General features: G+C 41.5%; 9 protein-coding genes across 13 annotated transcripts; 2 read left to right on the top strand and 7 right to left on the bottom strand.

Moving 5' to 3' along the window:
• Window positions 1–44: 44 nt before the first annotated feature.
• LOC145708031 (arylsulfatase J-like) lies at window positions 45–3,012 on the bottom strand. Its single transcript, XM_081785640.1, has 8 exons — window positions 2,729–3,012; window positions 2,561–2,632; window positions 1,901–2,014; window positions 1,692–1,852; window positions 1,196–1,249; window positions 393–1,151; window positions 241–331; window positions 45–197 (listed from the first exon to the last, which is right to left on the bottom strand). The coding sequence occupies exons 1-8, from the start codon at window positions 2,991–2,993 to the stop codon at window positions 112–114; spliced, it is 1,602 nt and encodes a 533-aa protein (XP_081641766.1). The 5' UTR covers window positions 2,994–3,012; the 3' UTR covers window positions 45–111.
• Window positions 3,013–3,016: 4 nt separating this feature from the next.
• Window positions 3,017–5,054, bottom strand: LOC145708030 (lysosomal cobalamin transporter ABCD4-like). Its single transcript, XM_081785639.1, has 5 exons — window positions 4,900–5,054; window positions 4,589–4,850; window positions 4,153–4,548; window positions 3,331–4,106; window positions 3,017–3,254 (listed from the first exon to the last, which is right to left on the bottom strand). Exons 1-5 carry the CDS (start codon window positions 4,938–4,940, stop codon window positions 3,050–3,052), a joined length of 1,680 nt encoding a protein of 559 aa, XP_081641765.1. The 5' UTR covers window positions 4,941–5,054; the 3' UTR covers window positions 3,017–3,049.
• A 362-nt stretch (window positions 5,055–5,416) lies between these two features.
• On the bottom strand, window positions 5,417–6,444 carry LOC145708033 (ras-related protein Rab-39B-like). Of its 2 annotated transcripts, XM_081785647.1 has the most exons (5): window positions 6,319–6,444; window positions 6,062–6,276; window positions 5,902–6,019; window positions 5,717–5,854; window positions 5,425–5,677 (listed from the first exon to the last, which is right to left on the bottom strand). In XM_081785647.1, the coding sequence occupies exons 1-5, from the start codon at window positions 6,439–6,441 to the stop codon at window positions 5,549–5,551; spliced, it is 723 nt and encodes a 240-aa protein (XP_081641773.1). In that variant the 5' UTR covers window positions 6,442–6,444; the 3' UTR covers window positions 5,425–5,548. The 2 variants fall into 2 exon arrangements, with proteins under 2 accessions (XP_081641772.1, XP_081641773.1); XM_081785646.1 differs by having other exon boundaries at window positions 5,417–5,677; window positions 5,902–6,276.
• Window positions 6,445–6,478: 34 nt separating this feature from the next.
• Window positions 6,479–11,655, bottom strand: LOC145709675 (uncharacterized). Of its 4 annotated transcripts, none has more exons than XM_081787372.1 (10): window positions 9,374–11,655; window positions 9,097–9,189; window positions 8,760–9,050; window positions 8,443–8,661; window positions 8,017–8,288; window positions 7,754–7,969; window positions 7,446–7,708; window positions 7,201–7,400; window positions 6,911–7,155; window positions 6,479–6,666 (listed from the first exon to the last, which is right to left on the bottom strand). In XM_081787372.1, exons 1-9 carry the CDS (start codon window positions 11,652–11,654, stop codon window positions 6,926–6,928), a joined length of 4,065 nt encoding a protein of 1,354 aa, XP_081643498.1. In that variant the 5' UTR covers window position 11,655; the 3' UTR covers window positions 6,479–6,666; window positions 6,911–6,925. The 4 variants fall into 4 exon arrangements, with proteins under 4 accessions (XP_081643498.1, XP_081643494.1, XP_081643495.1 ...); XM_081787368.1 differs by having other exon boundaries at window positions 7,012–7,155; XM_081787369.1 differs by having other exon boundaries at window positions 7,012–7,155; window positions 8,760–9,044.
• Window positions 11,656–11,890: 235 nt separating this feature from the next.
• On the bottom strand, window positions 11,891–13,632 carry LOC145709684 (uncharacterized). The gene is made up of 3 exons (XM_081787385.1): window positions 13,482–13,632; window positions 13,256–13,418; window positions 11,891–13,211 (listed from the first exon to the last, which is right to left on the bottom strand). Exons 1-3 carry the CDS (start codon window positions 13,629–13,631, stop codon window positions 11,896–11,898), a joined length of 1,629 nt encoding a protein of 542 aa, XP_081643511.1. The 5' UTR covers window position 13,632; the 3' UTR covers window positions 11,891–11,895.
• Window positions 13,633–13,659: 27 nt separating this feature from the next.
• On the bottom strand, window positions 13,660–16,659 carry LOC145709679 (glutamine--tRNA ligase-like). Its single transcript, XM_081787377.1, has 9 exons — window positions 16,518–16,659; window positions 16,161–16,298; window positions 15,202–16,114; window positions 14,786–15,159; window positions 14,580–14,745; window positions 14,325–14,540; window positions 14,101–14,276; window positions 13,901–14,056; window positions 13,660–13,859 (listed from the first exon to the last, which is right to left on the bottom strand). Exons 1-9 carry the CDS (start codon window positions 16,596–16,598, stop codon window positions 13,710–13,712), a joined length of 2,370 nt encoding a protein of 789 aa, XP_081643503.1. The 5' UTR covers window positions 16,599–16,659; the 3' UTR covers window positions 13,660–13,709.
• A 68-nt stretch (window positions 16,660–16,727) lies between these two features.
• LOC145708996 (uncharacterized) lies at window positions 16,728–20,069 on the top strand. Its single transcript, XM_081786686.1, has 8 exons — window positions 16,728–17,155; window positions 17,232–17,746; window positions 17,816–18,142; window positions 18,226–18,577; window positions 18,681–18,947; window positions 18,991–19,279; window positions 19,352–19,611; window positions 19,654–20,069. Exons 1-8 carry the CDS (start codon window positions 17,110–17,112, stop codon window positions 20,067–20,069), a joined length of 2,472 nt encoding a protein of 823 aa, XP_081642812.1. The 5' UTR covers window positions 16,728–17,109.
• Window positions 20,070–20,110: 41 nt separating this feature from the next.
• On the top strand, window positions 20,111–21,539 carry LOC145707328 (leucine-rich repeat-containing protein 34-like). The gene is made up of 5 exons (XM_081784845.1): window positions 20,111–20,216; window positions 20,261–20,987; window positions 21,031–21,092; window positions 21,136–21,273; window positions 21,317–21,539. Exons 1-5 carry the CDS (start codon window positions 20,111–20,113, stop codon window positions 21,469–21,471), a joined length of 1,188 nt encoding a protein of 395 aa, XP_081640971.1. The 3' UTR covers window positions 21,472–21,539.
• A 1,285-nt stretch (window positions 21,540–22,824) lies between these two features.
• LOC145708084 (uncharacterized) lies at window positions 22,825–23,866 on the bottom strand. Its single transcript, XM_081785706.1, has 3 exons — window positions 23,221–23,866; window positions 23,096–23,156; window positions 22,825–23,052 (listed from the first exon to the last, which is right to left on the bottom strand). The coding sequence occupies exons 1-3, from the start codon at window positions 23,442–23,444 to the stop codon at window positions 22,942–22,944; spliced, it is 396 nt and encodes a 131-aa protein (XP_081641832.1). The 5' UTR covers window positions 23,445–23,866; the 3' UTR covers window positions 22,825–22,941.
• Between the last annotated feature and the right edge of the window lie 1,611 nt (window positions 23,867–25,477).

Below are 25,477 nucleotides of genomic sequence, written 5' to 3'. Positions count from 1 at the left end.
TATTCTTTGTTTTTATGACTATCAAACATGGTCATATAATGTAGTTTTCCCTTGAGTTGAGTTTATTGGCAGTAAAGAAGTTCATGTCTATGCAGAAATTAGCAGGATAAGCTAAAGAAGCTGATGTTCATTAATTTCAACATCATTTTTCCAAGGGTACCAGAAACCCGCGTGCAACTTTGGATTCGATATGGGATCTAAAGTACAGTTTTCCTCCAAGTAACTCAAATACACTGTAACCTAAATCAGGAAGTTGTGGAGGTATCATTGTAGAATTGTATGCAAGCAAACGATCGAGCATCTCTTCCACGATTGTAGGATATTCATTACTTCGCAGGTCACCGTATTTTCTTGCAATAAATTAACTAGATAAATCTTTGGTTGACGTTCCTGATGTCTCTGCTTTCATATGGGTCCTCATCGATGTTAAAGAGCCTCACGAGTTTGTCTCGGTGATTTTCAAAACGGTCTGCAGATTGCCCGGTGATTTGACTCACAGACCAAAGAATTCTATTTCGTTGGTAAATTTGCTGATTCCACTCTGGTGGGGGCACAGGGTACTCAGGAACGGCATCGGACGTAAATCCAGGATCACCGGTTATAAGTTTCCAGGGCCCCTTTCGGATAGCAGCTTGTACTCGGACATCCCAATTGGAATTCCACTTTCGATTATCTCTTGAAACATCATTCACTTTTGTTGGGTCGATGTTATGAAGAATTTCCGATCGTGGAAATGCATCCGAATTTTTGATAGCGTTCCATTGCGCGACTCCATCAATGTTCTTGCTTATTGGACATTTGAAGGCGTTCAAAATCGTCGGGAGAATATCCGATACATGGAAGAATCCGTTATATTTACCATGAGGAACAAGTCCGCCAAACATGAATCCGGTAGTTTTAACACCACCTTCGAGAAGTGTCCATTTTTGCCCAGAATAGGGCCAGTTATTTCCCCCGTCTCTTGTTTCACCTCCGTTGTCAGCAACAAAGAAACCAATTGTTTTATCCAAAAGTCCTCTATTCCGATAAAGCTCAACAACGTCTCCGATCATTTCATCCAAAGAAGCAACCATAGCTGCATACTTTCTTCTGTTTTCATCGACAATCCAGCTGTACTTGAGAAGGTGTCTTTCTAGTGCTTGCAATGGATACTTATATAAGATATTAGATTTTATATAAATGGATTAAACGTTACGTGGACATGCTGAGGGGCGAAATAGACGAACGAATCCTGAGTTGGATCAATGGACTGAAATAGGGTTCCAGATATTTGCAAAAGAAAGCGATCAAATTTTTACAGTCAAAAGATACATACCGTGATTCACATTTCTGACTGACCAGAATCGATTTCTATTGTAATTCGTTTGAACAAAAGTCCTATGTTTCAGCACAGGGAAATGTTCAAACGATTTTGACTTGGTCACTCACGAATGTGAATGTGGTACCATTGAACGATCTGGAAACGATAGGCAGTTTCCATTATTCTGATAGTTATTAGCCCAGGTAATCTTATAGTAGGCAAAAAATCAAATTTAAAAAAATTATTAGAAGATTTCCTAGCTGCGTCCCAAAAAATCCTGAAATCGATGTTGACACCCGTGAGTGGAGTGTTTTAAATAAAGTTTGTTTTAAATAGTTTTAAATAAAGTCAAGAGTACTATATATGCTGCAAGTATATTTGGAACCCTGACCTGAACAACTTGACGCATTTTTCGAAGATACAAGTCCCCACTGTACTCTCCCCAAGTAGAGTTGGCTGGTCCAGTAAAACCATGGTTATGCTCTGCGTAATCCACACCACACCAATCTGTCCCCTCCATGCACCATTCTCTAGTGTAATGATCCTCCGCACCTGCCAAAAATGACAAAAATTGAAAATAAGGGGAATAAAAATGGGTACCTGCCAAATACCCAGAGAATGTTTGAAACCCACGTCTCCATGGAGTCATCCAAGAATATCCGTGCCCCACGTGCCACTTTCCAACCATATGCCGTTGTGTGATGCTGCATGATTCTAAATAAACAGCGATCGCAAAATGGTTACACACAACGATCACTTCAACGGTTATTCTCGATAAGAATCAGGGAAGAAAAGCAATCTGAAAAATCCAAACAGGGACGCATTCAGTTTAAAATCGAGAAAAATATGAATGTGCAAAATTTGACTATTCTTGAGCGCGACCAGCGAATCGTTAGAAAATTGCAGCAACTCTACGATGCTATGTTAGTCACAGATGACCCTGATTTCACCGAAGAAGAAAAAACAAATCTTCGTGAATTTATTCGCGAAGAAATAGAACTATGGAAAATGTCCGTCAAAGAAGGCCTGAAACGTGAGAAACTGAAGAGAAAATCAAACGAGGAACCATTGCAGCCGTCCAAAAGAACTCGAACTGACTCTTCCATCTGTTAAATAGTCACCCATGGATTTGCAAATTGTTTGTACATTTCAATATGAATATTTTAAATTTCCCTGTAAAGATCTTAATTTGATTGTCTTTGTAAAAACTCATCTATGCACAAATTCTCATCTTCGACCAATAAACCAGAATCAGCAAACCTAGGTATTCCGGCAAAAGCGTTTCGTTTCTTTGCAGTCCGCTCGGCTGGGAGATCGCAATAACGTTTGTCTTTTAGCTAACTTAAATATTATCCTCCGAGAATATTTTTAGCATTCCGCGCAAAAGAATGCAATAACTGGAACATAAATATTTGAGAAAGTTTCCCTGCAGGCCAGTGTGGATAGGGTATCTTCCAGTTAGCAGAGCTGATCTAGTAGGCGTGCAAACATGCTGAGAATAGTAGTTTGTAAGTTCGAGTCCTTCCCGCACAAGCTTATCAATGTTTGGTGTTTTTATGCCGCCTGAGTTATGGTAAGATACATCCGCCCAGCCAAAATCATCTGCAATTACAACGAGCACGTGCTTTGCATGAGATGCGAGAGCATATGACACGATCCACCCGAATGCTAGTACAAGGAAACGACTATTCATTCAGGCTAGAAATATGATGGGAAATAAATAATTTATTGAGTGGCTTAACAGTCGATTCAAATGGGAGAAATAGTGTGAGTTCCATCGGAACAGATTCTTAGGTGTTTTACGTGAAATTTGGCAAGATTCGATCGATGAACGATAGAGACGAATGTGACGTCTTGTTTTACGAGTTCTTTGTAGATTTCTGTTTCTTCTTCTTCTGGGATACCCGAAGTGGACTCATCCAGGAAAACAAGACGGGGTTTTCGAAAGAAAACTCTAAAAATACTTTAAAGACGAACAACCAATAAAACATCGAATAGATAGTTCTAAATAAAAAAATAATAATATGAACCTTGCTAGAGCTATCTTTTGCTGTTCTCCAAAAGAGAGACATTGGCTCCAGTTTCTATCATCGTCAATCTGCAACTGAAGAGAACCGAGACCGACAAATTTCAGAGCATTCACGGCTCGTTTTCTTGCATCGACGGTCAAATCTCGTTGAGGATAAGTGATTTGAAATAAAAGGCAGCCATCTGTTACGTAAGGATATTGAGAAATAAACATTGAGTCGTCCAAAAGACGTATTCTGGCGTTAAGATTTTTTCGCCAAAGTCCCTTCAGCGATCGAAATATACTCGACTTTCCACTGCCGTTTGGCCCAGTGATCATGAGGTTTTCGTTGTTCATCAGCGAAATCGTAATATTGGAGATAAGCGGTTTCGATTTGAATCTCACATCGAGGTTTGATAATTCCAATATATTCCCTGCTTCGATTTTTAAGTCTTTTTGATCATCACGATTGCTGCTCATTCGGGATGTAGTAAATGACTTGTTCTCGAGCTCTGGCGAGTTCTTGCAAAACTCCAAAAGATCAGATATTCGTTCTCCACAGGCAATAATGTCCGATATCTTTTTCATTTGATCTAAGAGCTGCGTAAATTGATAAATGAGCATGATAATTTGAAAGCTGTTCATAGAGATTATCCCAGAGAGCTCATCCGCTGGTAGGTCTGAATATTTTCCTCCGAAGACAAGAGGACCAAGGCACATGTAAGGAACAAGACCACCAGTGAGATCAAAAAATTGAATTGACCATTCCAAGAAAAAGCCGCGTACTGCATGGGAACGCTGCAGTAAAAGTTTAATCCACATCCTTTAACTCGACTATGGTCACCTGGGTTTGAAATAACACGTTTCCGAGCGAAGCAAGGAGTGACTTCTCAGTGTTTTCGCCTTCGTACATGCAAATGGCCTCCCCATTAGATCGTATTTTAGCGTGACTCCAACGATAATCGCCCTCGTGTTCTTCGATTTTCTTAGCCCAAAAGATTACTTTGGGAAGGATCAAAGAGTGGCTAACAGCACCAAAGATAAAAAAGAGCACGCTGGCCAGAGTGCCAATCCATGAAGCAACAACGACACATTTGTACATGTACCATGCAATGGTAAAAGGCAAAATTGTGACTACATTAATGAGGTCGATCGTTTGGCGAGCGAACTTGTCGATGTCCATTGTTAGTCGCTGATCAGCATTATCAATTGAAGATTCACACAAGTGATAGAAGTTATTCTGAAGCATTTGAATGCTCGCGCCTCGTTCTACTCAATACCTTGAGGAAGTAGGATTCTAACCCTGTAGTAGTTAAATCGGAGCGTAGTTTTATGTAGGTTAGATTGGCGAAGTATGCTTTAGCAGATCGTATTAACGAGTTCAGAGTGAATCCGACTAATCCAACAAGGAGCCAAAACTGGAAATCTGACTGGTTTTTGCCTGTCAACGCAGTTATCATCTTTGATGGAATCAGACCAGTAAAGTAAATGATTGCCTGCTCAAAGATGGCGACTATAAGGCTTATGTAGAGCCATCGATTGCTTAACTCAAAGTTCAACCCCCCTAAAGAAGCTCTAAGATTGGACCTACGTTAAAAGAGACGAGATAAGACGTAGAATCTTTTTCCACATAAATACGAACGAGTAGAGCAAATTTTCTCTTTCAGACGCCAGACTAAAAGATTCAACTCGAAAGTGCGGCCATGTGAAAGCGTGTAAATATACAAAATCCGAAATTAAGACAGATCCAACATTAAACAAGATTCCATAGTATTTCAGACGCCTCTTTGTAACAAAGGTCTTCTAGTAACCGCAATAAGTTTTTGGCTTCAAGACTTTGACGGAAGCGCGAGCCCTTTCAAAAACTCTCTATATCATATAGACTATATGCCCTAACTATCGAAAAAACTGCGAGGCTTGTTGCCGTGGAGACCCCTAGAAATATATTTGTATGTTTTTGATTTCGTCATTTTTATTATGAAGGCAGTGTCGTAAGGCATTATTTGAAAGGTCTATTTAAGTTGATTCTTTGAATCTTCCGATCTATTATGGATCATCTTCGTAGCCCGATTTTATCTAAATGGCATTTCTTTATTTACAAGAATTTGAATAGAACGAACGAAATCACATTGACTTGACAGGCAAAACTTGAAAATGAAGAAAAGAGGTCTTGAAGTTGAAGAAAAAAATGAGTTAACGAGATAAGAAGAAGTACAAAACAGTGAAAATGAATTTCAGTTTTAAGCGCTGCCAGTTGCATTACAGCATTCAGATGTGTTGACTGTGCACCCAGAATCATCGATGGGTGAGGCGATGTCGCTGAGGGGTTGAGCAGGGACCAGCCCAGACTTGATTCCCTCGCAGGATTTCTGAATAGCTTTATAAATATTCATTGATGTGATTCTTACCAATCGGCCATCATTTATTCTGTTGTAGATATCAACTGCTAGCTTGGAGAATATGCGTTCGACGTTGTAGTCGTTTTTGGCAGATGTTTCCAGAAAAGGAAGATTGTTCTCATGAGCCCAGGTTTCCGCTTCTTCCGTCTAATGAGAGCCAAACGTAAATAGAATAAGAAAGAAAAATTACGCACCGAAACCTCGCGACGGGCATCAAGATCTGATTTTTGACCCGCAAGAGCAATCGCTATTCCATTCTCCGCATGCAACTGAGCATCTTTCAGCCAGTTGGACGCATTTTCAAAGCTTTTTCTAGAAATGAAATTAGCGCTAAGTCGGGATAGCGTAACTTGCCGCGATGTGATATCGTAAACTATCAATGCACCAACAGCATTTCGATAGTAGCTTCTAGCAATACTTCGAAAGCGTTCTTGCCCTGCTGTATCCCAAATCTGTAGACGACATCTACTGAAGTCAGGAACGCTGTCTTCTATCTCAATCACACGCGCGAAAAAGTCAACTCCGACAGTTGGATCGCTCGTTTCGGCGAATGATCCCTCCGTAAAACGCTAAACTCTCCAGTCATTCAATGATAAATCTAGCTTGAGTACCTTCAAAAGAGCTGATTTCCCGACAGTCGAGTCGCCGACAAGAATTATCCGAAACTGCCACGACCAGATCGCAGAGGCAGAGGATACAAGTCGAGTAGGCCGCTTACGAACATCAACCGGCATCGGGTATCTTAAATCAGAACGATAATTGGCAAGATCATAGAAGCTATTTGATTCATTGTATTGCACAGTAATATTAATATCCATTGCAGTTGAAACTAATGATATTGATTGGCTAACGGCCGCTGTTGTTGCGGCGATGTGAACGATTTGAACGTCGCGAATCTGGACGGGTTGAAGCATGGGAGTGCGAACCAATTGAGCGGGACATAGAACCCAGATCGGATCCTTCAACATAAATTAGTTATTGATGCTTAGCTTTCTTTTTGGCACCACTAGTCATCTAAAACATAGTCGCATCCGTCATCAGAGGCAATTTGTTACTAATAATGGTTTTATGAAAACGCCTCCCATCAATACAGACATTGATTAGCGAAAAGCTCTTCTATGTTGTATAAATAGAAAACGAGTTCGCAAGAGAGGATGAAAGTTCACTGCAACACACCGTAGCTAAACTTCACCGCTAGTTTACCATCACATCTCTAAGCTATAATCGTCGTCTGGCTTTCGGCTGAGAAGGCCGAGATTTTTCATTTTCTGCTTTTCCTTGAGAGCTAGTGCCCGTTGTATTACCGGTATCGGAGCGTCTATCGGAGCGGCTCGAGTCGTCAATTTTCATCTCAAGCTCGGCCATGTATTCTTGCGCTTGCTCAATGCGATCATCAATCTCGTTCGTATCGTTTCTCAATGAGCGCACAACTTGAGTGAGCTGGACAACTGAAACAAAGTTTTAATCATGAGGTAGAATCCACAGCCACAAACCTTTCATCTCAGTATCAGTCAAAGCCAAAAAGTTGCTTGTTTTTCTCTCTTCAAGTTCTGCAAGCATTTTGTTAAATTTGACATCAGCATCTTCCCATTTTGACTCGAGATCAGCACACTGTTCTTTCAAAGTATCGAGCTGCTCTTTCACCTGAGATTCACGCTCTTTTTGCGAATTGTAAGAGCTTTCGAAATTGTCTCTAAAGAACATCATTCGCAATTTAGAATTTTGAAGAGAGAGAAACCTTTCGGCAGATTCTGTTCCAAGCTGCGCGTTAATTTCCGTCTCTCGTTTGGCGTAGTAGTCATTAGTCACTTCCAACTTAGCCTGTAGAGTTTCTACTTCTTCTTTTAGCTCTGTAAATTGTGCTTCGAGCTCCTCACTCGTCTCTACGTCATCGATTTTCTTATCGAGCTCCGCACAAGAAGCCCGTATGGCCTCTAGACGATTTGTCAGTTCTTCGTTTTCTTGCAGAAGGCGTTTGTTTTCGGACTGTTGCATTGGAATCTAGCGAGATAAATAAATTACCGAGAAGAACTAAGCCAACTGTACCCTTTTGATAGCATTGACGAGGTATGATCGCTGATTCAAAATGATTTCTTCCGCACTATCACCAGCGCAATCGGCATTAGCTTCAAGCCATGCGTAGACAACTTTTTGGTCGAATACATTTTGTTGAACGTTAGAAAGCTTTTCTTCGCTGTCATTTTTGATTGCTGAGAGTTTTGATATGTTGGCGCTGTGAGCGTCGCTTGCTGATTTCAACTCCTGCGTGATGGATATTCGTTAAATGGAATCTACATCTTCTGCGTTACCTCTAGCTCTTGGACAAAGTTTTGATTGACTAGCTTTGCCTTTTTCAAGTCAGCTTCAATTTTAGGTTGTTCCTTGAGCATATTCTGACTCTGAGAGAGCATATTCTCAATTTTCTCCTTGAGATCAGCCTCGTGGGCATTAATGTCCTCAACTGCTTGAGCATCTTGCGAAGAGAACTGCTGGAGCTCGGTGTATTTGCCACCTTCACTTTCCATTTCCGCCGTGAACTTCGTGTCTTGAGCACGGAGCTCTTCGGTTTTTTGTGACATTTCTAGAACGGATCAATACTATTAAAAATATGCAGCAAATTCAACTATGAATGATAGTAAGCAGACCTCCGTATGCGCCTAATCAGCTTTACTTTCAAAAGCGGCCTGCGGGTCAAAGCCCATAATGACTCAAGCTAAGAAAAAGGTGATCCCAGCCTATAGCGCTGTCATTTAGTTGCTGTAGATATTGATCGAATTGTGCTTCAAACTTCCGGAGGGCAGTGATCTTCTCTTCAATCGATTTTATTTCGTGACGTGTGCTATTGAGCTCGGCTTGCGCTCGATCAAGATCTTCCTTGTCTTGCTTTTCTCGTTTTGCGTCGTTTTCACTTTTCTTTGCGGCAAGTTCTTTATCGAGAATGGCCATTTTGGCGGCTGAATAAGTCAAGCTCAAATGAAAAATATTAAAAGCAAAGTCTTGATGGCTGATGTAATAAATCCACGCTGCATTATTTATAATTATCAGAACTTACAGATTCCTCCATCGCTGCAAATGGTCGCCAAATGACGAATGAATGAGAAGGTAAAAATCGAAAGAAGCACGTAGATGAGCCAGAACTCGCTGAATGTCTCCTCTCCCATGACATTTATCCAACTCGTGATTTTGAATAAAAGCGGCTTCGATTCCAGCATTTTGAGCAGTTCACGTTCCCGGTAAGGATTCGTTTCGCGGGAATAGGGAGTTGTGCTCTCGATGGTTGGTTCAGGCGTGTCCTCCTCATGAGGCGGATCTTCGATTGCTTCGAGTGACTCATCTACTTGAACTAGATTATCAATTTGGGATAAGGAGCTCTTAGTAGCGGCCATTACCTTCAGGGTCTATCTTAAAACTATCTGATTCTGGAGTGATAACACCAACATCAAGGGACTCAGGCACATCAGCAAGGTGGAGCTCTGTCGATCCTATAGTTTCATAAATTTCTGGCGCATAAAGTAGGGTTAAATAAAGAATCCAAAAAAATATAGATCGCATTTTAAACTAATCGAATTTAAACTCAATACTTAATAATATTTATTGCTCTAGAGATTTTTGTGCACATGTGACATGCTTTAATGTTCAAAGTTTGCACATTAAATTACATCATACCTTCTTCATCAAAATCCTGCATCTTCACCAGCTCCTCTTCCTGAGATTCTGGGACATTTACAGCATCTTGATTATCTTGGTCAGTCAAAGGAATGTCTTCAGGGATGATTTCTACAGGATCAATAATCATTTCTGGCTCATTGTCTGGGGAATCCGTGAAAACTTCAGGCTCAGTTGGAATCGTTGGTTCAGATTCAATGAACAAGTCTTCCTCGGACTCCAGTTTTTCTTGGCTTTCTTCTTCCACCAAAACAGCTTCCTCAACTTTTTCTGAAGCATCAGGCTGGATATCGCCCTCCAAAACGCCGTCTTCGGTGAGCTCCGGATCATTAGAATCAAGTGGAGGAACGGCAAGAGGCAGGTCATCATTTTGAAACTCTGTGTCTGATTCTATCTTTTGGTTAGTTGTTTTATCAACTTCGAGAATAGGAACATCGGTAGGAAGAGGTTCTTCCTCAACGATCGGGTCTATTTCATTTTCAGTCGCTGTTTCGACAGGTTCTGCAATTTCAGCCAAAGTATTTTCTTGAACTCCCTCTTGGATCTGCTCTTGAACTCCCTCTTGGATCTGCTCTTGAACTTTTTTAGCAACCTCATCGATTAGTTCCTCTTCGTGAATAATATCTTCTGGAACAACTTCCTCCGCAACTTCGCCGCCTTCATCTTCATTTAAATGAGCTTCGTCAGTCTGGTTAATCACTTCTTCTTGATCTTCGGCCTCCTGATCGACACCCTCAGGAGGTCCTGTCTGTGCTGGTACTTCGCCGACAAGTTCATTTCCAATAGCTTCTGGCAGGGACAAATCGATTTCATCTTCAGTCACAGAATCCTCTACTTCTTCATCTACGAAGGTTTCAATGACAGGATCATCGATAGCGGCCTCATCTACTTGCGGCTCCTCACTTTGTTCGGGTTTCCCTTCAGGGTCCTCGATAGTTGGCTCTGCTTCTTGAAGCTGGGCAACAGGCTCATCAATATTTTCTACATGAGAGTCGTCCTTAGCCACGTCTTCAAATGTTTCTTCTGCGGCGGGTTCATTTTCTTCGACAACCGGAGCATCATTTTGTTCGTCTTGCTCGATAGCCAAGTCTTCGGGTTCCACTTGATCCTGTGACGGCTGCGACTTGTCTGTAACATCCTCGACAACTTCTTCGTGGTAATCTTGGGTAACTTCATTCGGCTCATTAATAGGGTCTAAGTCTTGGATCTGCTCTGAATCGATTCGAATTTCTTCGGGATTTTCCTCTATGAAGTCCGTATCATTCAACTTTTCAGATAAGTTAGAATTGTCTTCAGGCGTCGCTTCTTCAACAGGCTTTGCTTCTTCACTTCGATTATCAGGAATTTCCTTTTCTTCAACTTTTTCAGTGTTTTCAACGTTGTTGACTTCTTCATCTGTTGCGATACCGTACTTGACTCGAACTTCTTGAAGCTTGGGTGGGGCGAAGCCCTTTGAGTTTTGATACATAGTAGCGGCGTATGGATCGAGGAGGAGTTGACTGACTCTGTGAGCGAGTTCTGAAAGTTCTGAGAGCGTTGGCGGCGTCCTACTTTCTCTGCGTTTGCCGATCCCGTGAGCTGATTCAACGGCCGCAGATACTTCTTTCGCAAGCTGATGGAATCTCTGAAGTTCTGGTTTATCTTGACTCTTTTGTGTTGCCATTCTTGATGATACTAGCAAAAGCAGAGCAGATTGCTCATCCTTGAGCGTCAGTAAAAGTCGGTCAACAAATCTTTCGTCCAACATGCTATCGATCCACGTCCAAATTTGGGATGTTTTCTGCAGAGGAACCAGCTTGAAATCCACTCGTGGGGCTTCGGTCGCGATCGGAGGCGCTTTTGTTGTCGGAGGTGGCGTGCTAGCTTCTGCTTTTGAATCGTCGGACTCGGTTTGAGTATCTATCCCACGTTTTTCATTTTGAATATCTTCGAAGTAGCGACGAGAATTCAATGGGCGAAGCTTGTCCCGAAGAACGCGTAGAACTGACGAAGGGAAAAGGCCACTTCCTTTGTCCTCTTCTTTGCCTTTTATATGTCCATGAAGAAGAGGAACACCTTTCAGTGTCCCAGCATCTTTGCCAGTTACGACGATAGTATCACCAGACTGAACTTTGAGCCAGTCGACGTCATCGTCAGACTTTAGCCCAATGAAGTTAAGTCTTGCTACACCTTCTTGAATAGCCTCGTCGCAAGCCCAATTCGAGCAACTGACCCATCCAGAAAGCTTGAGATCTCCAGCGAAAGCGAACGAAATAAATAATAAACAGAAAGTCAACCGCATTGCATCTTTTATCTAAACTTTTCTTGTCTTTATTGATTAAATTCGAGAAGATTTAGAGGAGAGCAGTAGATACAGTTTGCCGGGGCAGTTTGAGAAAAGAACTGTTGTACGGATTCAGACTCAAAATAATAACTTCGACCCTTCGAATAATACAGTTAAATGATGTTATATCGAGCGGAATGATTGAAGTTAAAGATTCGGAAAATGGCTAGTGATTTTTTGGTCTCGAAAAATATTTTTTTTATTTCCTGCCACTTTTCTGCGCTAAAAGGTCTTTGTAGAATTGAACTCGTTCACTTGGTGTCATTTTTCGCAAAGGATCAGCTGAATCTTCAAGTCGTCTTTTTCGTGGATTTTCCTTAGCTTCTGATCCATCATTTTCAGTTTTAACATCAGCAGATTTATGATCAGTGCGATCATGCTGCTTCTGTTCTTGATCAGAAGCCCATACAGGGCGAGCCGGACGAGCAGATGCGTCCCATTGATATTGTGCGGCTAACTGAGGTGTCCAGTCTGAAGGAATGTTTGTGGCAGCACTATATTCAGAGCGGCCAGCAGTACTTGACCCAGTAGAATATTGCTGAGTAAGTTCTGGAGGGAGATGCCGTGGAAGATGGCTGGAATCGATTTCATCTTCATAGGTCGTGATGAATGCTGCAGCGCAACGAGGGTCCCGTCTTCTTTTGTCTTGAGCTCTACCCTGTTCACCCGTTTGCTCAGCTCGAATATTAGCATCTGCCTCCATTTTAACCAGCGTTTGCTCAGCTACTCGTCGTGCTGCGGCCTCTTCTGCGTCTTCTCGATTTTTTCGCATGATTCGCTCGGCTTCTTCTCTTGCGATTTCTGCCTCAGTTTTAACTGGAGCCTCCGCCGGGCGTTCAGCGGTAGCTATAATCTCACGCATTTGGCGCATCAATTTTGCTAGTTTATCGCCGACTCTTTCTATTTCCTTCATAAAAACGATTGGTAGACTTTTATCGATGATCCTCTTTTGAACGCAAAAGTCGATGTTGAGCGAGTTTTGGGAAGAAGAGCATTCATCTTTATCGATACCTTCTTTGAAGTCGACAAAACCATCGTATAGCTCGCACTCAAGCATTCTGATTATATGTTGCGAGTGGAAGAACGGTATGTTCAAATTGTATTTACTGGAGCGATTGTTGTACATATAAAGAAAGCCATGAAGCAACGGCGATCTATGCTTCGTGTATGAGACATGGACGATAGGAATGATAGACACAATATTGAGGCTTTTCGGCCCTTCCATCCACTCATCAGGACCGTCAATATACTGATTTTTCGTCTTGCGAACTTCAAATTTAAGCCACTGCCATCCCGATCGGTTCTTCAAAGCAGGGTTCGTCTTGTAGGATCTGTGGATCTCCGTACGGTCGCCATTGTTCCGAAAACGATCCTTGCATTTCGAAAAGTCCATGCTATTCTGATAAACGGAAATTTGCAGGTTCACTTTCTCTAAGTTCGAAAACTTTCGAGGATCTTTAAATTCTTCATCTTCGAGTTCCTCCTCTTCGCTCGCTTCTTCGTCGCTTGTATAGACTAGAATTTGATATTAATTCATTATAAATAGAACAATGTCTAACCGTCGTAGTTTTCGAAATTTTCTTCGGAATCATAGAAATTTTCCCTACAATACTCCATGTTCTCCAGACGCTCGCGGCAAATACGCAACAGGCTTTTGAAGTAATTGAACTGATACGAGTCAATTTTTTTGAGACGTTCAACAAGGGCCTCACCATCTTTAAGCTAAAAAAGAATATCTAGTGATTCGATTCAAATCATTTGAAGCTACTAGAAGAATCATTTTACCGTTATTGTAGTGAGAATTATCTCTCTTCCCGATCTGTTCAGAAAATGTTCCCATTCTGTTTCTTCCCTGTTCATTCCCGAGTCCGGAATCACCCCGTCGTCTTCATAATCGTTATTTTGGTAGTATTCAGATTCACCCCAGTCTCCCATACTAAAATCGAAAATACATTTCTTAATCCCGTTAACATTTGCTTTTGGCGACATGTCAAAATACAGTGTTCAATTAGCCTATTTTCCCTTGTCCTCCTTCAATCCAATAGTCAAATTGTAAACTGGAAGCTTCGCCGTAGAATCCTTATCGTAACAGAAATAGCCAACTCTTTCGAATTGGAATTTATCGAATACTTTCAATTGCTTTCCAGTCAAACACGACTCGACCTACGATTTGTGTGAGAAATGAATACTGGTTTCAAATAAACCTTTATTTTCTTCACTTCTAACGATGACTTATTGGCAGCAGCGAGATATCCCCCTGGGACACTGGTTGGATCCTTTTCCTTGAATAGCTGCGAGTACAGACGAGCTTCAGCATCATGTGATCGCTTGACATCCAGCCAATGGATAAACGCTTTTGGCTGAATTTTAAACAATAAGATCGATCGAAAATTTAATGAACTACCTTCTCGGCTTCCGTCGACTTCTGCGCAGTGACTTCCACGCATTCAACTTCACCATTTTTGTTTTTGATAACTTTTGCAACAGAAATGACAAGCTCGCCGTACTTGAGTCCAACAGATTGACCTGGTGTTAGACGACGGAAACCCTTAGGTGGAACTTCCGCAAAATCGTCCCGTTCTGAGTAAAAAAAATTATCAACATTGTCTAATACTTTGCTAGACATACCAATATAAATAGTGTCGCTAATGTTGAGATGTCGTGTCAAATTGATGCCCATCTCAATCGCCGTTTCATTGGGAACATTTTGAACTTCGCAGGTAGCGGCAATATTCAACTTATCAAAATTGGTGATTTTAATTTTCAATGGATCCATGACGGCGATTCTTCTAAGCGCCGTTCTGTTGAGCTCATCGCGAACACAATGCTCCAACATAGCGGGTTCTAAAATAAATAATGCTTATTCATAATTGGGAAACTAACCTAGAGTACAGTCGGCGCCAGTCACTCCGACAAGTCCACAGAAGTTATTAATCGCTTGTGGCGGGAAACCTCTTCGACGAAGAGCGGTAAGAGTGAAGAGACGAGGATCGTCCCAATCCCGTACGAGACCAGAGTCGATGAGCGCTTGAATCTTTCGCTTAGAGCACTAAAAGGGTTAGCATCCAAGTGTAACTCGCATAAGTTACAATTGTATAGTCGATATTGAGTCGGCCGTATTCCCACTGAACGGGGCAATACACATCGACGGCGTTGCAGAGCCAGAAGTAGGAAGAACGTCGGGCTTGAAACTCCTTCGTGCACAGCGAATGCGAGATGTGCTCGATCGAGTCACACAAGCAGTGAGTAAAGTCATAAGTTGGATAGATGCACCACTCCTCGCCAGTTCGATGATGGGGCGTAAATTTCACTCTGTAAGCGACGGGATCTTTCTTTCCATCCTCCATCACGTGCTTCATTCGCAGAGTAGCCTTTCCTTCTTCAATCTTTCCGTTTTTCATATCTCGGAAGAGAGCCAGCGACTCTTCGATAGGTCTATTTCTCCATGGAGAATGCGGAGAGTCTTAACATTTCATGGGCATTTGAAAACGATCGTGAAGCTTACCGATTCCTTTGAGCTCATCAGCAGTCATGTGGCAGATATAGGCAAGATCTTCCTTGATTAGCTTGATAGCAAGTTCGTAAAGTTCCTGGAAGTTATCAGAAGCGTGGGTAACTTTCCATGGAGTGTATCCAAGCCATTCAACCATATCTTTAATCGCAGTGAAAAACTTCTCTTCTTCTTTTTCAGGATTGGTATCGTCGTATCGCAAATAGCAAACGCCATCCATTGCTTTCGCGTAGCCAAAGTTGAAGTTAATTGCCTTCGCATGGCCAATATGAAGAATTCCGTTCGGTTCAGGAGGAAATCGTGTGCGAACTTGTCCTCCAGTAACTTTCAGGTGATTCTCCATATGCTTCATTGTATTGGGTGTCATGACGTATCGATCTGTTTTGTAGTTTTCACCGACTTTGTGGAACTGCGAGGCAGCACCTTTGATTACATTTTGGAAGGACTCGATCGCTTTCGTCTCCTTTGGCGCGGAATCCTTCGCTTCTTTGGGCGCTTTCTTGGCTTTTGTCTTTGTTGGCTTGGCCAGGTCAGCCTCAGTTTTGGGGCCCAGGAGCTCGAGAATTTGTGCGTCCAACTCTCCTTTAAGTTTCTTGCCATCAGCGAAGGGAACGAGGATTCGTGCCTTTCCAAGAAGAATCCCCACATTGAACTTGTATCTTTGTTTAACGAGTTGTTCTTTATTTTCTTCAATGACGGTTCTGAGCGCTTTTTCAATGTCCTCGCCCGAAATAACAACGCCGACGCCGCATTCTTTCTCAAAGTTGGCGGAAACAAACTCAGCATTCGCAGCGTAGAGAATCGCCGCATCCAATTTTGCTGGCGTGTCCAGTTGGTTCTTGGCGATGTAAGGCAGAATAGAAGCGATATGGTCTTTCTTCTTCGATTTCGTCACGAGCGTATAAACCTAATGAATTGAACTAGCATCGGTTTAGTTAAAACGAGCGGTCTACCTGCGTGCCATTCTCCTTCGTGATGTCAGTGCCAAGACCGTTGAGAGAGTCGGCCAGCTGCTGAGCCAGACTCTCATTCTTTAAAGTTTGTTTAACCTTGTCGGCCGGCAATCCCGCTCGTAGGAACAGTTCCTCCATCTAAAAGTTGCATCAGTCAGAAAATGTTTTCAACAACGAAACAAAAACATTAATAACTCAAGAAGTTCGTAATTTGCAGTTTTTTTTCTCTTTTCAGTTTTTGATGAATGATAAATTTTAATTAAGAATTTTAATTTAAGGTATCTTTTGTAGCGTCATCGATAAATCTGATGAAAATTCTCAACAGTCGAGAATAGTAGCTTATTCAAAAAGAATAACCTTTATCTGAACTGCCACTGGGCGCAAAATACTTTTCGTTCTCACGCGGACAAAGTTCTGCGCAACTCTGATCGAGTTCATTCTGATTCCGATTCTCTCCCAATCAAGTCCAAATACTCATCAGCGCAGCAGTGCGCGCGGGCGCAGCTTTTCTCACGCCGCAGCGCTCCTCCGCGCCGCGCCAAACCAGACCCAATTCAATTTGCTCCGCCCTTACCACTGTTAAATTCCACCAAGAGACATTTCGTCTAAAATTTAGACTCTAAAGACATAGTCACAATCAATATATTTATCCAATAAAATTATTTTGTCATTGATCAAATTATTCTTTGTTGCCGCTAAAAATAAGCAAGTCTTTCGTCTTTTTACTAGTCTGGCTCGACGAGCGAAAGTTTTGAAATAAAATTTTAGCAATGACAATCGACAATGGTCTCCAGACGCATTCACAAGGCCATGAGTGATCCCCAGTGAATAACAATCCGCGTATTGTTCGTCGTATTTTACGATCATTATGTCAAGAGGGCGCTTGAATCACTAGAACTCTCCATACGACGTTGTCCAACTAGAACTGAGCTAGTGGAAAATTTCAAAGATGGGTATTTTCAAGAGACAAAAAGCTCAATCCAAAGAAGGAAAAGGTGCGTATCTCCTCCTAGAATATCCTTTCTTCAATTTATCTTATTCGATGATCACTTTGTTTAATGGAAATTGAAGAGCGCGAAACGCGAATGTTCTTCACGGCGACTAACTCGCCATATCCAATATTCGATCTTTCGGCCTGCGATTTGGTCAAGACTCCAGTTGGCCTTCTCTCTCGCTGCAAGAATCTTCAGAAAACCACGCTCGACTTGTCCTGCAACAGACTCAAGACGCTCGAAGGCAAAATGGAGAACTTGGACGAGCTTATCGAGCTGCGACTCGCGAACAACAACTTTAAAGAGCTTCCAGCTGGTTTTCCCAAGATGAAGAGCCTTCGAGTGCTAGACCTCTCGGGGAATACGAACTTCAATAAGCTTGAACAGTGCCTTGCCCTGCCGCAGTTGCGAATCCTTCGTATTCGAGGCACGAACATAACGAAAATCCCGGAGGATGTCTTTCGTCGGGAATGCCCTTTGTGGATCGACACGGACGCTAAAGTACGTTATCCACCTGGAAACGAAGCAAAGGTCAAAGAAAAACTTACCAAGTACAAAGCGCTGATGGGTTCTTTGCTCGAGCTACAGGACAGGGCCTTCATGGATCATCAATGTTCTTAATTCAATTATTTATTTTGTGTTGTGTTAAAGCCCATCTTATAGTACTGCGAACTTCAAGTACCTCCCGAAGACCTCTTTAAAATAATGAGCCTTCACCAAAAAAATGAGCTAGATATCAGCCACAATCACCTTCTCGATTTGAAACTCGACTCAAATGAAGATTTACTCAAATCGCTCAAGCTCAAGCGCTTGGATTCATCCTTCAACAGATTGACCTTTCTCTCGCCAATCATTTTCGCACTGGGAAACCTTGTCGATCTGAATGTGTCTCACAATGATTTATGCAATCTTCCGAAAGAGCTTTCAAAGATGGAGAGTTTAAGAAAATTGGACGTTTCATTCAATTCGAAGCTATTTTATCTTCCAAAAGTAAGAATTTATTGAAATGTCTCTAGAATTATTTAAACAATACTACTCGCTTTTGAATTCCACAAAAATATATTGGTGTTTAGCCACCCAGTCTTCTTCACCTGAATATATCTTCAACTGCTATCCAACTTACCGAGGAATACAAGTCAACTATCGCTTCCATTGTCGAAGAAAATACTTCCCCAGTCCCTGGAATTTCCGATTTAGCTTCCTCGAGCGACGGAGATGCCCCCGACACTCTGCTGAGAACACAAATCGACGAAAATGATGAGAAACTACGAATTTTCAAGCGCCAGGAAGAAGAAAAGCAGCGTGTGATTCTGGCGAAAGAACAGGCACAGGCGAACTACGTGAAGGAACTTGCGGCACGTGACAGAGCTGAAAATGAAGAACTCGAAGACAAGACGATGAGGCTTGCTCTGATCGAAGCTGAGGGTATCAAATATGTTGTGTTAGATTTTTTATGTTCTCTCTTTCTCGTAAACTTTTCGTCAAAAGTTTCGTGTAAGCAACTGGTGATCATTACCCCCATTTGTAGAAGAAAACAAAGCTCAGTGGAAGCGAAAGCTTCTTGAATTCGAGGACGAGTGTAAGTCGCTTTCTTTCCGCCTGCTGAGCGAAGAGACCGAGCGCAAGAAGAGAGTCGATTTCATCGACCTTCTAAAGAAACGAGAAGCCGAGGATGCAGAGCATTTCAAGCTGACGCAAGAACAAGAAAGCAAAGTCAACGTCGAATTCGCTCAACGCCAGATGATGCAGTTCCTTCAAAATGAAGAGGACTTTGCAAGGATGATGAATTATCATCGTAAGCGAGAATATCCTTGAGTTATTCTTCCTTTCTCTTTTAGAGAACAAAGACCTTGAAGATAGAAAACGACTGAAAGCGTTTGCTGAAGAGGAAGAAAGCATGAAACAGAAACGATTCGCGTTGATGGATTCCGTGGACAACGAGAAATGCTCTCGTCAAAATCTCGAAGAGCGGGAATACTTCCAGAAATTAGCCTGTCAAAGAGCAATCGAACAAAATGACATGGAGCTGCGTGATATTCGTAGAAACGCAGAAATGGTCAAACTGGAACTGGAAAAAATCACAGTAATGGAGGTCGATCGTCAGAGTGTCGAAAATAAAGAGATGATGTAATTTACTTTATCTTTTTTAATCAAATTATAATTATCCTCGCGCATTTTAATTAATAATCGATAATATAGGCTTTTACTCGAAGAACGACGAATGGAGATGTCTTCTCTTTTGGGTAAATTTCTCAAAGACGAAAAAGTCCGACAAGAGCAGGCTCGTGAATATTTGGATCAAATAGAGAAGTCTCGTCAACAAAATGAAGCCATGTTTTGGGTTCGTCAGTTTGAAACTCTGATGCAATCAAAGCCTATCGCTTTACAACGAATGGAAGCATCTATGGATCGACGAGTTCTGAGAATAATTCAACGCGCCGGAGCCATTGACTCTTTAGGTTCCTTATTCTTTCGATTTCACGAGCTAAAATGAATTAAAGAGTGCTTTGGAGCCCACAATATTTCTTTCGGGCAGTTAAAGAAGCTGACTCACAAAGATCTTGAGCGTATTGGTGTGTATCGTCTCGGCGATCGTCTTCGCATTCTCGAGCAAGTTCTTCTCGACGACGGCGAAGATGAGAACGCATCGGCACCAAAGGTTCTCGACACTCCAGCGATCGAACAAGCCGAAAACGCCTCTGCCCCACCTGCTTCAATTCAATCTTCAACTTCACTTCCAGCGGACCAACAAGTCTTCAGAGCAGAAAATGAGTGTTGTATTTGCATGGAATCGTGCGCTCAAATCTGCTTTCTTCCGTGTGGCCATGTCTGTACCTGTAATAACTGTGCTGTGCCTCTCGAAAACTGTCCTATCTGTAGAGGTCCTGTTTCTGACAAAATACAAATTCTAAGCTGAACTAGAAAACTGAATCTTTATTCGGAATCTTTAATTTAAGAATGAGCATAGCGAAAAAATACGCTGAACTCGCTGGGGATGAGGCTAACAAAGGCCTTCAGGATTTTCTATCTGAAGACGCATTTGATCAATACGGGGTAGATTTAGGTATAGTATGCACCAACAAAACGTTAGTTTCAATTCGATTTCAGTCTTGGATAAGAATATCGTCCAGCTCGATGATCAGCAATTCGAATGGCTTTTCAACTCCTTGTCTGACCGTCTGTCATCCCTGAGCTCTATCGTTCTTCGATACCACCACATAACTGATAAAACTCTCCAATTAATCGCGCAGCAACTTCCGTTGTTGAAAAGTCTCTTAACCATCGACGTACTTGGCTGCAACATCAGCGGTGAAGCTGTACCTGACCTTTTGAATGCTATATCTTCCTCGAACGTTCGCATTCTTATTCTTTCGGGAAACCATATCGATCAGGAGATCGGAATTCGTATTGGAGAAGAGTTGGCTTTTTGTCCTTTGAAAATTCTGGAAATGGCTGATTGTGGATTAACTTCTAAAGGGCTCATTTCGATATTCAAACACATCGTCTCCGAAAACTGTCAGATTAAAAAGTTGGACATTTCTGGATCCGAGCAGTTCACTCCCGAACAATACATTTGTGAGCACATCGAATACGCTCTCCAGCAGCGTCCGAAACTCGAGCGACTGCACCTCAGAAGAGTTGGTCTCCGAGATTATGGTCTGACACGCGTGATCGAGGGAGTGACCAAATCACCAAATATGAAGTACTTAGATGTTGCTGCGAATAAACTCTCTCGAGATGCAGCGAAAATCGTAGCTCCCTGTATCAAAACGCTCGACACGATTGATCTATCACACAACAATATTCAGTCAGAAGGAGGCGTCACTCTGGCAAAGTAAATCCACTATCGAAGCCAAATTATCTTATTCAAATTTTAGGAATCTTCAACAGCCCGAGTGCACTCTCCATACATTAGGCCTCACTAATTGCAATATCGGAGGTAAAAAGTCTCCTCCTTGATTTCATTCAAATCTAATTTTAAGATGAGGGACTCGTCGCTCTCCTCAGCGCGTTTGAAAAATGTGAGTCAATCAAATGTACAATGCTCTGGGGAAATATCTTCGAGAAGAAGTCCTCTCAGGCTATTACGAGACTCCAAAAAGAAGGAATCCTCACAGAAGGTAGCATACGATCTTCAAAACTTTTTATATAGAATGGATTTAGAGAACACTGATTGCCGGGCAGATCAATCGTGGAGTGAAGACGGCGCTTTCCGTCCAGCACAACTGAGCCACAGCTTACACACTTACTACTGGTGGCAACCGAAACTTGGGCCGCAAGCAAGACTTGCACAATATCAGCAACCCGGGATGTTTTAAGAATATGCACTGTTTGAAAGCAACGATGAGATTTATTTTTATACCTGATGATAAAATACATTATATTTTCTAATGCTCCGTTCTTTTATAGTATAAAATTTATACAAAATATTGTTTGAATATGTTGGGATTACTATGCGGTATTCTTGCGAGTAAGTTGCAGTTCAATTTTGTCGAGATAAGCTTGATGAGAGAGCCAATTAGTGGTAGGGAGATGTTCAGTATCGTTGATTTATAGAGAAGTCGCTATAACTTGTTCTTCCGAAAAAGAAGTATCAGTTTGATTTCTTCAGCCTCCAAAAGAGTCGTGGCCTGCCAGACGTTCGAGAGCAAAGCGAGTCTTTCAAATTTGCATATTGAATGACTCTAATTAAGTCCAAGTTCGTTTTGCATTCAGATGACTTTTTAATTTCCGCAAATGACGTTGGCCATGTCGACGGGGTTGAAATCGTTCTGACGTGTCCAAGAGCGCCCTCGAGTTCTTTATAGTTTTCTTCTTCTCTAACAGTTATCAATTGATAAAAATGAAAATTTTGAAAGGACTTTTTGCGTTGAGCGGTGGAAACGCGCAGTTGTTTTTCGGTGCGCGGCCACCAACTGCTATTGCCAACAACGAAGACGAGACACTTGAATCTAGAGTTGTTGCGCCGAAGACTCCACCACAGCGCTTGGAATCGCTTGTTCGCTTTTCAAAAGAATGGATGGAGAGAAATTTGAGTGAATTGCTAAGGGTCTTATCTTGATGATAAACTCTTGCGGCTAAGAAAAAACTGTAGTAGCTTAATCGGAATTTTAATTGTGTAGTGAAACTGATTATTTGAAGTCAATCTTTAGCAAAATATAGCCTTCAAAGGATGCATGGATTCGAAAATTCGACAAAAATGCAGGGAGAATGCTAAAAGCCTTCAACCGAAGTACTTGCGGCTTCTTTGATCCAACAATTCCGCATGGGGGACCGAATCCAAATCCGAGAAAGCGTCGTGATCGAAGAAACACTGAGAATAGTGACTTTGAAGATCTACAGCGGATGTTCTTTCAAATTGGCTTGTCGGAAAGTCCTTTCCAGGGTCGTTATGATCGCGAAAATCCCGCTACAGGAAAGAGTTTTACGCTTATTTTTTATTTTAATAAGAAATTAGTATTTTCATAATTGAGAATATGAGGTTTAATTATAAAACTTTTATAAAGGTATACAACAGATCACCACTGGCTTCCGGAAGTGGACAGAACGCTACATCTCGGAATGCCATGGGCAGCGACTGTTCGAATATCAAGTCAAGCGCATGGAGAGGTAATTATTTTAGTTCCTTTCCAACGAATGTTAATTTCTGTAGATGGCGAAATATCCTTCGCGATCACTTCAAGAAGACTGTCGAAAACCAAGCTTGAATAAGACACAACCCAGAAACTATTTTTTATTCTTTTCCACAGTTCTTAAAATATACAATCATAAAATGAAATACAATGGAGTTATTTTCCATGAGAGTATTCATTCCCATACGGCTTATTCCAAGGATCCTCTTTCAGTTTTGGGCATGCTTTGCCACCGCGAAGCTCAAAGTAGTTTCCACCGCTAGAGCTCTTAAATTGACCTTTAGGAAGTGATTTTGTAAAAGTCGAAAACCTGAACGACTCCTTTGCAAGCTGCGTATGAGTTACAAACGTTTTTAGCGTCAATTCGATCTCTAAAAAGGACTTTGATAAAACAACATTCAAGGCTTTATCTTCATTTTTTCGTTTCGAAATTACCGGAAGTAGGGAACGCAACGCTGATCGTTGAAATCAAGCGGCATCAGAGCGCCTTCTAAAATGTACGAAGATCTGCATTTAGTTCCTCCGCATCCGGGAATGTTTTTTCCGTCTAAATCATTGATTTTTCCTGCGTATTGCTTTACTGGTCTGTATTTTGAACGCGCTCCATTATTTTGCTTTCGCGGACCAGCTGCTGCAGATTTCAGATTTGCTCCTCGCATCCCCTGCAATTGACTTCGTCCTTGATTTTTGTGCACATTCTGATTTGGAAATCGAGTCTGTGTGGTTTGAGGTCGTTGATTTTGAGATAAAAATTGTCTTTTCCAAGGATAACAAAGCCGTTACGAACCGATACGTTTAATCGACGCTACAAAAATGAATCCTATTCTTTGAGTATTTGCGCGTTGAACTGTAAACTGAGCACTTGGTTGCTGATAGTTGTGAGATTGTGGTTGTGTAACTTGGTTGGACTTCTGCTGCGGGTAATTGGAGGGAGCGCCTTGCGGCTGGTACGTGTTATAATACGGTAACGAGGAGTCGTAAGTTGGAAAGTAATTCCCTTGTTGAGCTGGAGCTACGGGCTGATTGATACCTTCAGGTGTGAACACCGGTGCCGGAACAACAGGAACGGCCTCGCTCTTTTCTTCTTGCAAGGTTTAAATATTTTAAAATTTGTTATAAATAGAGTCAAGCCTCGTCTTCTAAAATATGTGTGCAAAAAATGTTAACAAGACTTCCGAATGATGAGTTTTTAGATCAAATTAGCTGATAAAATGCTACACTGACTGACAAAAGAATGGAGAAAGTTTTTAGCTGTAAAGCATGACAGCTACACGTTTCATCAATAAAGAAGGTCTATTTTAATGGCGATTTATGCGAGTAAAAATAATCATTCGCGAGTTGGATTTACTGCTGTAGTTATGATAAACACTCCGAAAGTAATATTAGTGGTAAGATAATGACTATGAAAAGTTTTTTTTTATATTTGAACAGTTCCTTTTTTATTGATCTTCGAGAAACACGCTGAAACAGCAGCAATTTGATAGGCGATTCTCATTCTCTGCAGGGATCTTCAAGCTCTCTAATAAATCCAAGCGAACGTGAGATTAAGCTTTTAGTGCACCGATTGATGAGGGACTGCTTCCCCGACTGCACTCCTTGCGTTCGAGTATTATAAAACCCGGAGGGCTTTTACTCGAAGAAGCTGCTCTTTACCAAGGATCCTAAGCGTCGCGCTCTCCCGTTGCGGTTAAGGATGTATCCTCACATTCCAAGCATGCAGTGACACTTTGACATACTTCCACATCGCCTGTACGTAGTTTTTGTATTGACGCAATTTACAAGTTATGAAAAATAGAGGATAGATCAGGCTTACCAAAAATCAAGATTGAATACTTTAGAGTACTGTTAGACATCTGCTTGAAAATATATATTTTTAACTGAAAAGTGCAAAATATAACACACAAAATTTTGCACGAAACGATATTTGACAAAGATAAGGAAGGCTATTATCTAAAACTTTAAGAAATTCCCGATAGCTGACATAAAAATTCCATTTTGAGGTCTGATTAGAGGCACACGCGATATACTTAACCACTATCTAATGCTGGCTTGACTTAGGAAATCTTGAGTCAATCTTTTGGAACCAAAAGATTAGAACGGTACTACCTTCGTTTGCATACAAACAAGCAGGGATTCTAGTTCCTTCTTAGAATTAAGGAGTTAACTTAAAACCCTGAGCAAATTAAATTAAACTCTGAGACATGTGATATGTCACATATGCTTATTCACAAATTTAAAACAGTGTTTTTGAAAAAATAGCGGGCTAAAAATAAAGTTAAATAAAGGAATACTTTCAAAGTTATTTTAAAACGATGTCAAATGGAACTGGACAATGTGGCGCAGTTAGGGACCTGTGAGAACGGAGAAGCTGATTGAATCATTCCGGGGATGTAACGTCCGGGTCAACTCACTTTTTCTCAGCTTTGCTATCTTTCTGTCACAGTCTGGAATCCCGGCGCTGCTCATTGCATGCCAAATCATGTTAAAGTTTTTGAAGTCCTGGTAAGTTTTTTGCATATTCAAAATTTTTCACCGCGGCGTTTTTTCATGCCACTCAGAGAATATGAGCAGCTCATTCACAGAGAGTTCAAGCTATTCCTCGAGGTACCCTTCGATAAATAAAAGAGAAACCTTTACTTTCGAAGTTGAATTGAAAACTCGAAACTATTTTTTACCTTAGATTACGTCACTA

Source organism: Oikopleura dioica, chromosome XSR, assembly GCF_907165135.1.
Source record: "Oikopleura dioica chromosome XSR, OKI2018_I68_1.0, whole genome shotgun sequence".
NCBI classification, from domain to species: Eukaryota; Metazoa; Chordata; class Appendicularia; order Copelata; family Oikopleuridae; genus Oikopleura; species Oikopleura dioica.
The sequence above is the reverse complement of the archived record's forward strand: the minus strand, read 5'-3'. Positions and strand labels throughout refer to the sequence as shown.

What these genes read in the sequence shown, in the direction of transcription:
- LOC145709684 (XM_081787385.1), bottom strand. Translation starts at nt 13,631, where the DNA reads ATGGGAGACTGGGGTGAATCTGAATACTACCAAAATAACGATTATGAA. An exon ending in TAATTCTCACTACAATAACG is followed by an intron (nt 13,419 to 13,481) that starts GTAAAATGATTC and finishes ATTCTTTTTTAG; the next exon opens with CTTAAAGATGGTGAGGCCCT. An exon ending in AAATTTCGAAAACTACGACG is followed by an intron (nt 13,212 to 13,255) that starts GTTAGACATTGT and finishes ATCAAATTCTAG; the next exon opens with TCTATACAAGCGACGAAGAA.
- LOC145707328 (XM_081784845.1), top strand. Translation starts at nt 20,111, where the DNA reads ATGAGCATAGCGAAAAAATACGCTGAACTCGCTGGGGATGAGGCTAAC. An exon ending in TCAATACGGGGTAGATTTAG is followed by an intron (nt 20,217 to 20,260) that starts GTATAGTATGCA and finishes ATTCGATTTCAG; the next exon opens with TCTTGGATAAGAATATCGTC. An exon ending in AGAAGGAATCCTCACAGAAG is followed by an intron (nt 21,274 to 21,316) that starts GTAGCATACGAT and finishes GAATGGATTTAG; the next exon opens with AGAACACTGATTGCCGGGCA.
- LOC145708996 (XM_081786686.1), top strand. Translation starts at nt 17,110, where the DNA reads ATGGGTATTTTCAAGAGACAAAAAGCTCAATCCAAAGAAGGAAAAG. An exon ending in TGCTCTGATCGAAGCTGAGG is followed by an intron (nt 18,578 to 18,680) that starts GTATCAAATATG and finishes CCCCATTTGTAG; the next exon opens with AAGAAAACAAAGCTCAGTGG. An exon ending in AAGGATGATGAATTATCATC is followed by an intron (nt 18,948 to 18,990) that starts GTAAGCGAGAAT and finishes TTTCTCTTTTAG; the next exon opens with AGAACAAAGACCTTGAAGAT.
- LOC145708031 (XM_081785640.1), bottom strand. Translation starts at nt 2,993, where the DNA reads ATGAATAGTCGTTTCCTTGTACTAGCATTCGGGTGGATCGTGTCATAT. An exon ending in GCTTTTGCCGGAATACCTAG is followed by an intron (nt 2,015 to 2,560) that starts GTTTGCTGATTC and finishes CTGTTTATTTAG; the next exon opens with AATCATGCAGCATCACACAA. An exon ending in AAATGCGTCAAGTTGTTCAG is followed by an intron (nt 1,250 to 1,691) that starts GTCAGGGTTCCA and finishes ACCCTATTTCAG; the next exon opens with TCCATTGATCCAACTCAGGA.
- LOC145709679 (XM_081787377.1), bottom strand. Translation starts at nt 16,598, where the DNA reads ATGAACTCGATCAGAGTTGCGCAGAACTTTGTCCGCGTGAGAACGAAA. An exon ending in TGGCGCCGACTGTACTCTAG is followed by an intron (nt 14,541 to 14,579) that starts GTTAGTTTCCCA and finishes TATTTATTTTAG; the next exon opens with AACCCGCTATGTTGGAGCAT. An exon ending in AGTCGACGGAAGCCGAGAAG is followed by an intron (nt 14,057 to 14,100) that starts GTAGTTCATTAA and finishes TTTAAAATTCAG; the next exon opens with CCAAAAGCGTTTATCCATTG.
- LOC145709675 (XM_081787368.1), bottom strand. Translation starts at nt 11,654, where the DNA reads ATGCGGTTGACTTTCTGTTTATTATTTATTTCGTTCGCTTTCGCTGGA. An exon ending in TTGCAGCGATGGAGGAATCT is followed by an intron (nt 8,662 to 8,759) that starts GTAAGTTCTGAT and finishes TGACTTATTCAG; the next exon opens with CCGCCAAAATGGCCATTCTC. An exon ending in CGATAGACGCTCCGATACCG is followed by an intron (nt 6,667 to 7,011) that starts GTAATACAACGG and finishes TTTATGTTGAAG; the next exon opens with GATCCGATCTGGGTTCTATG.
- LOC145708084 (XM_081785706.1), bottom strand. Translation starts at nt 23,444, where the DNA reads ATGCGAGGAGCAAATCTGAAATCTGCAGCAGCTGGTCCGCGAAAGCAA. An exon ending in CGTTGCGTTCCCTACTTCCG is followed by an intron (nt 23,157 to 23,220) that starts GTAATTTCGAAA and finishes AGTCCTTTTTAG; the next exon opens with AGATCGAATTGACGCTAAAA. An exon ending in CTTGCAAAGGAGTCGTTCAG is followed by an intron (nt 23,053 to 23,095) that starts GTTTTCGACTTT and finishes GGTCAATTTAAG; the next exon opens with AGCTCTAGCGGTGGAAACTA.
- LOC145708030 (XM_081785639.1), bottom strand. Translation starts at nt 4,940, where the DNA reads ATGTGGAAAAAGATTCTACGTCTTATCTCGTCTCTTTTAAC. An exon ending in CTTATCTCGTCTCTTTTAAC is followed by an intron (nt 4,851 to 4,899) that starts GTAGGTCCAATC and finishes CTTTGAGTTAAG; the next exon opens with CAATCGATGGCTCTACATAA. An exon ending in TAGAATCCTACTTCCTCAAG is followed by an intron (nt 4,549 to 4,588) that starts GTATTGAGTAGA and finishes CAAATGCTTCAG; the next exon opens with AATAACTTCTATCACTTGTG.
- LOC145708033 (XM_081785646.1), bottom strand. Translation starts at nt 6,441, where the DNA reads ATGCCGGTTGATGTTCGTAAGCGGCCTACTCGACTTGTATCCTCTGCC. An exon ending in GGAAATCAGCTCTTTTGAAG is followed by an intron (nt 6,277 to 6,318) that starts GTACTCAAGCTA and finishes TGGAGAGTTTAG; the next exon opens with CGTTTTACGGAGGGATCATT. An exon ending in GAATAAATGATGGCCGATTG is followed by an intron (nt 5,678 to 5,716) that starts GTAAGAATCACA and finishes AAAGCTATTCAG; the next exon opens with AAATCCTGCGAGGGAATCAA.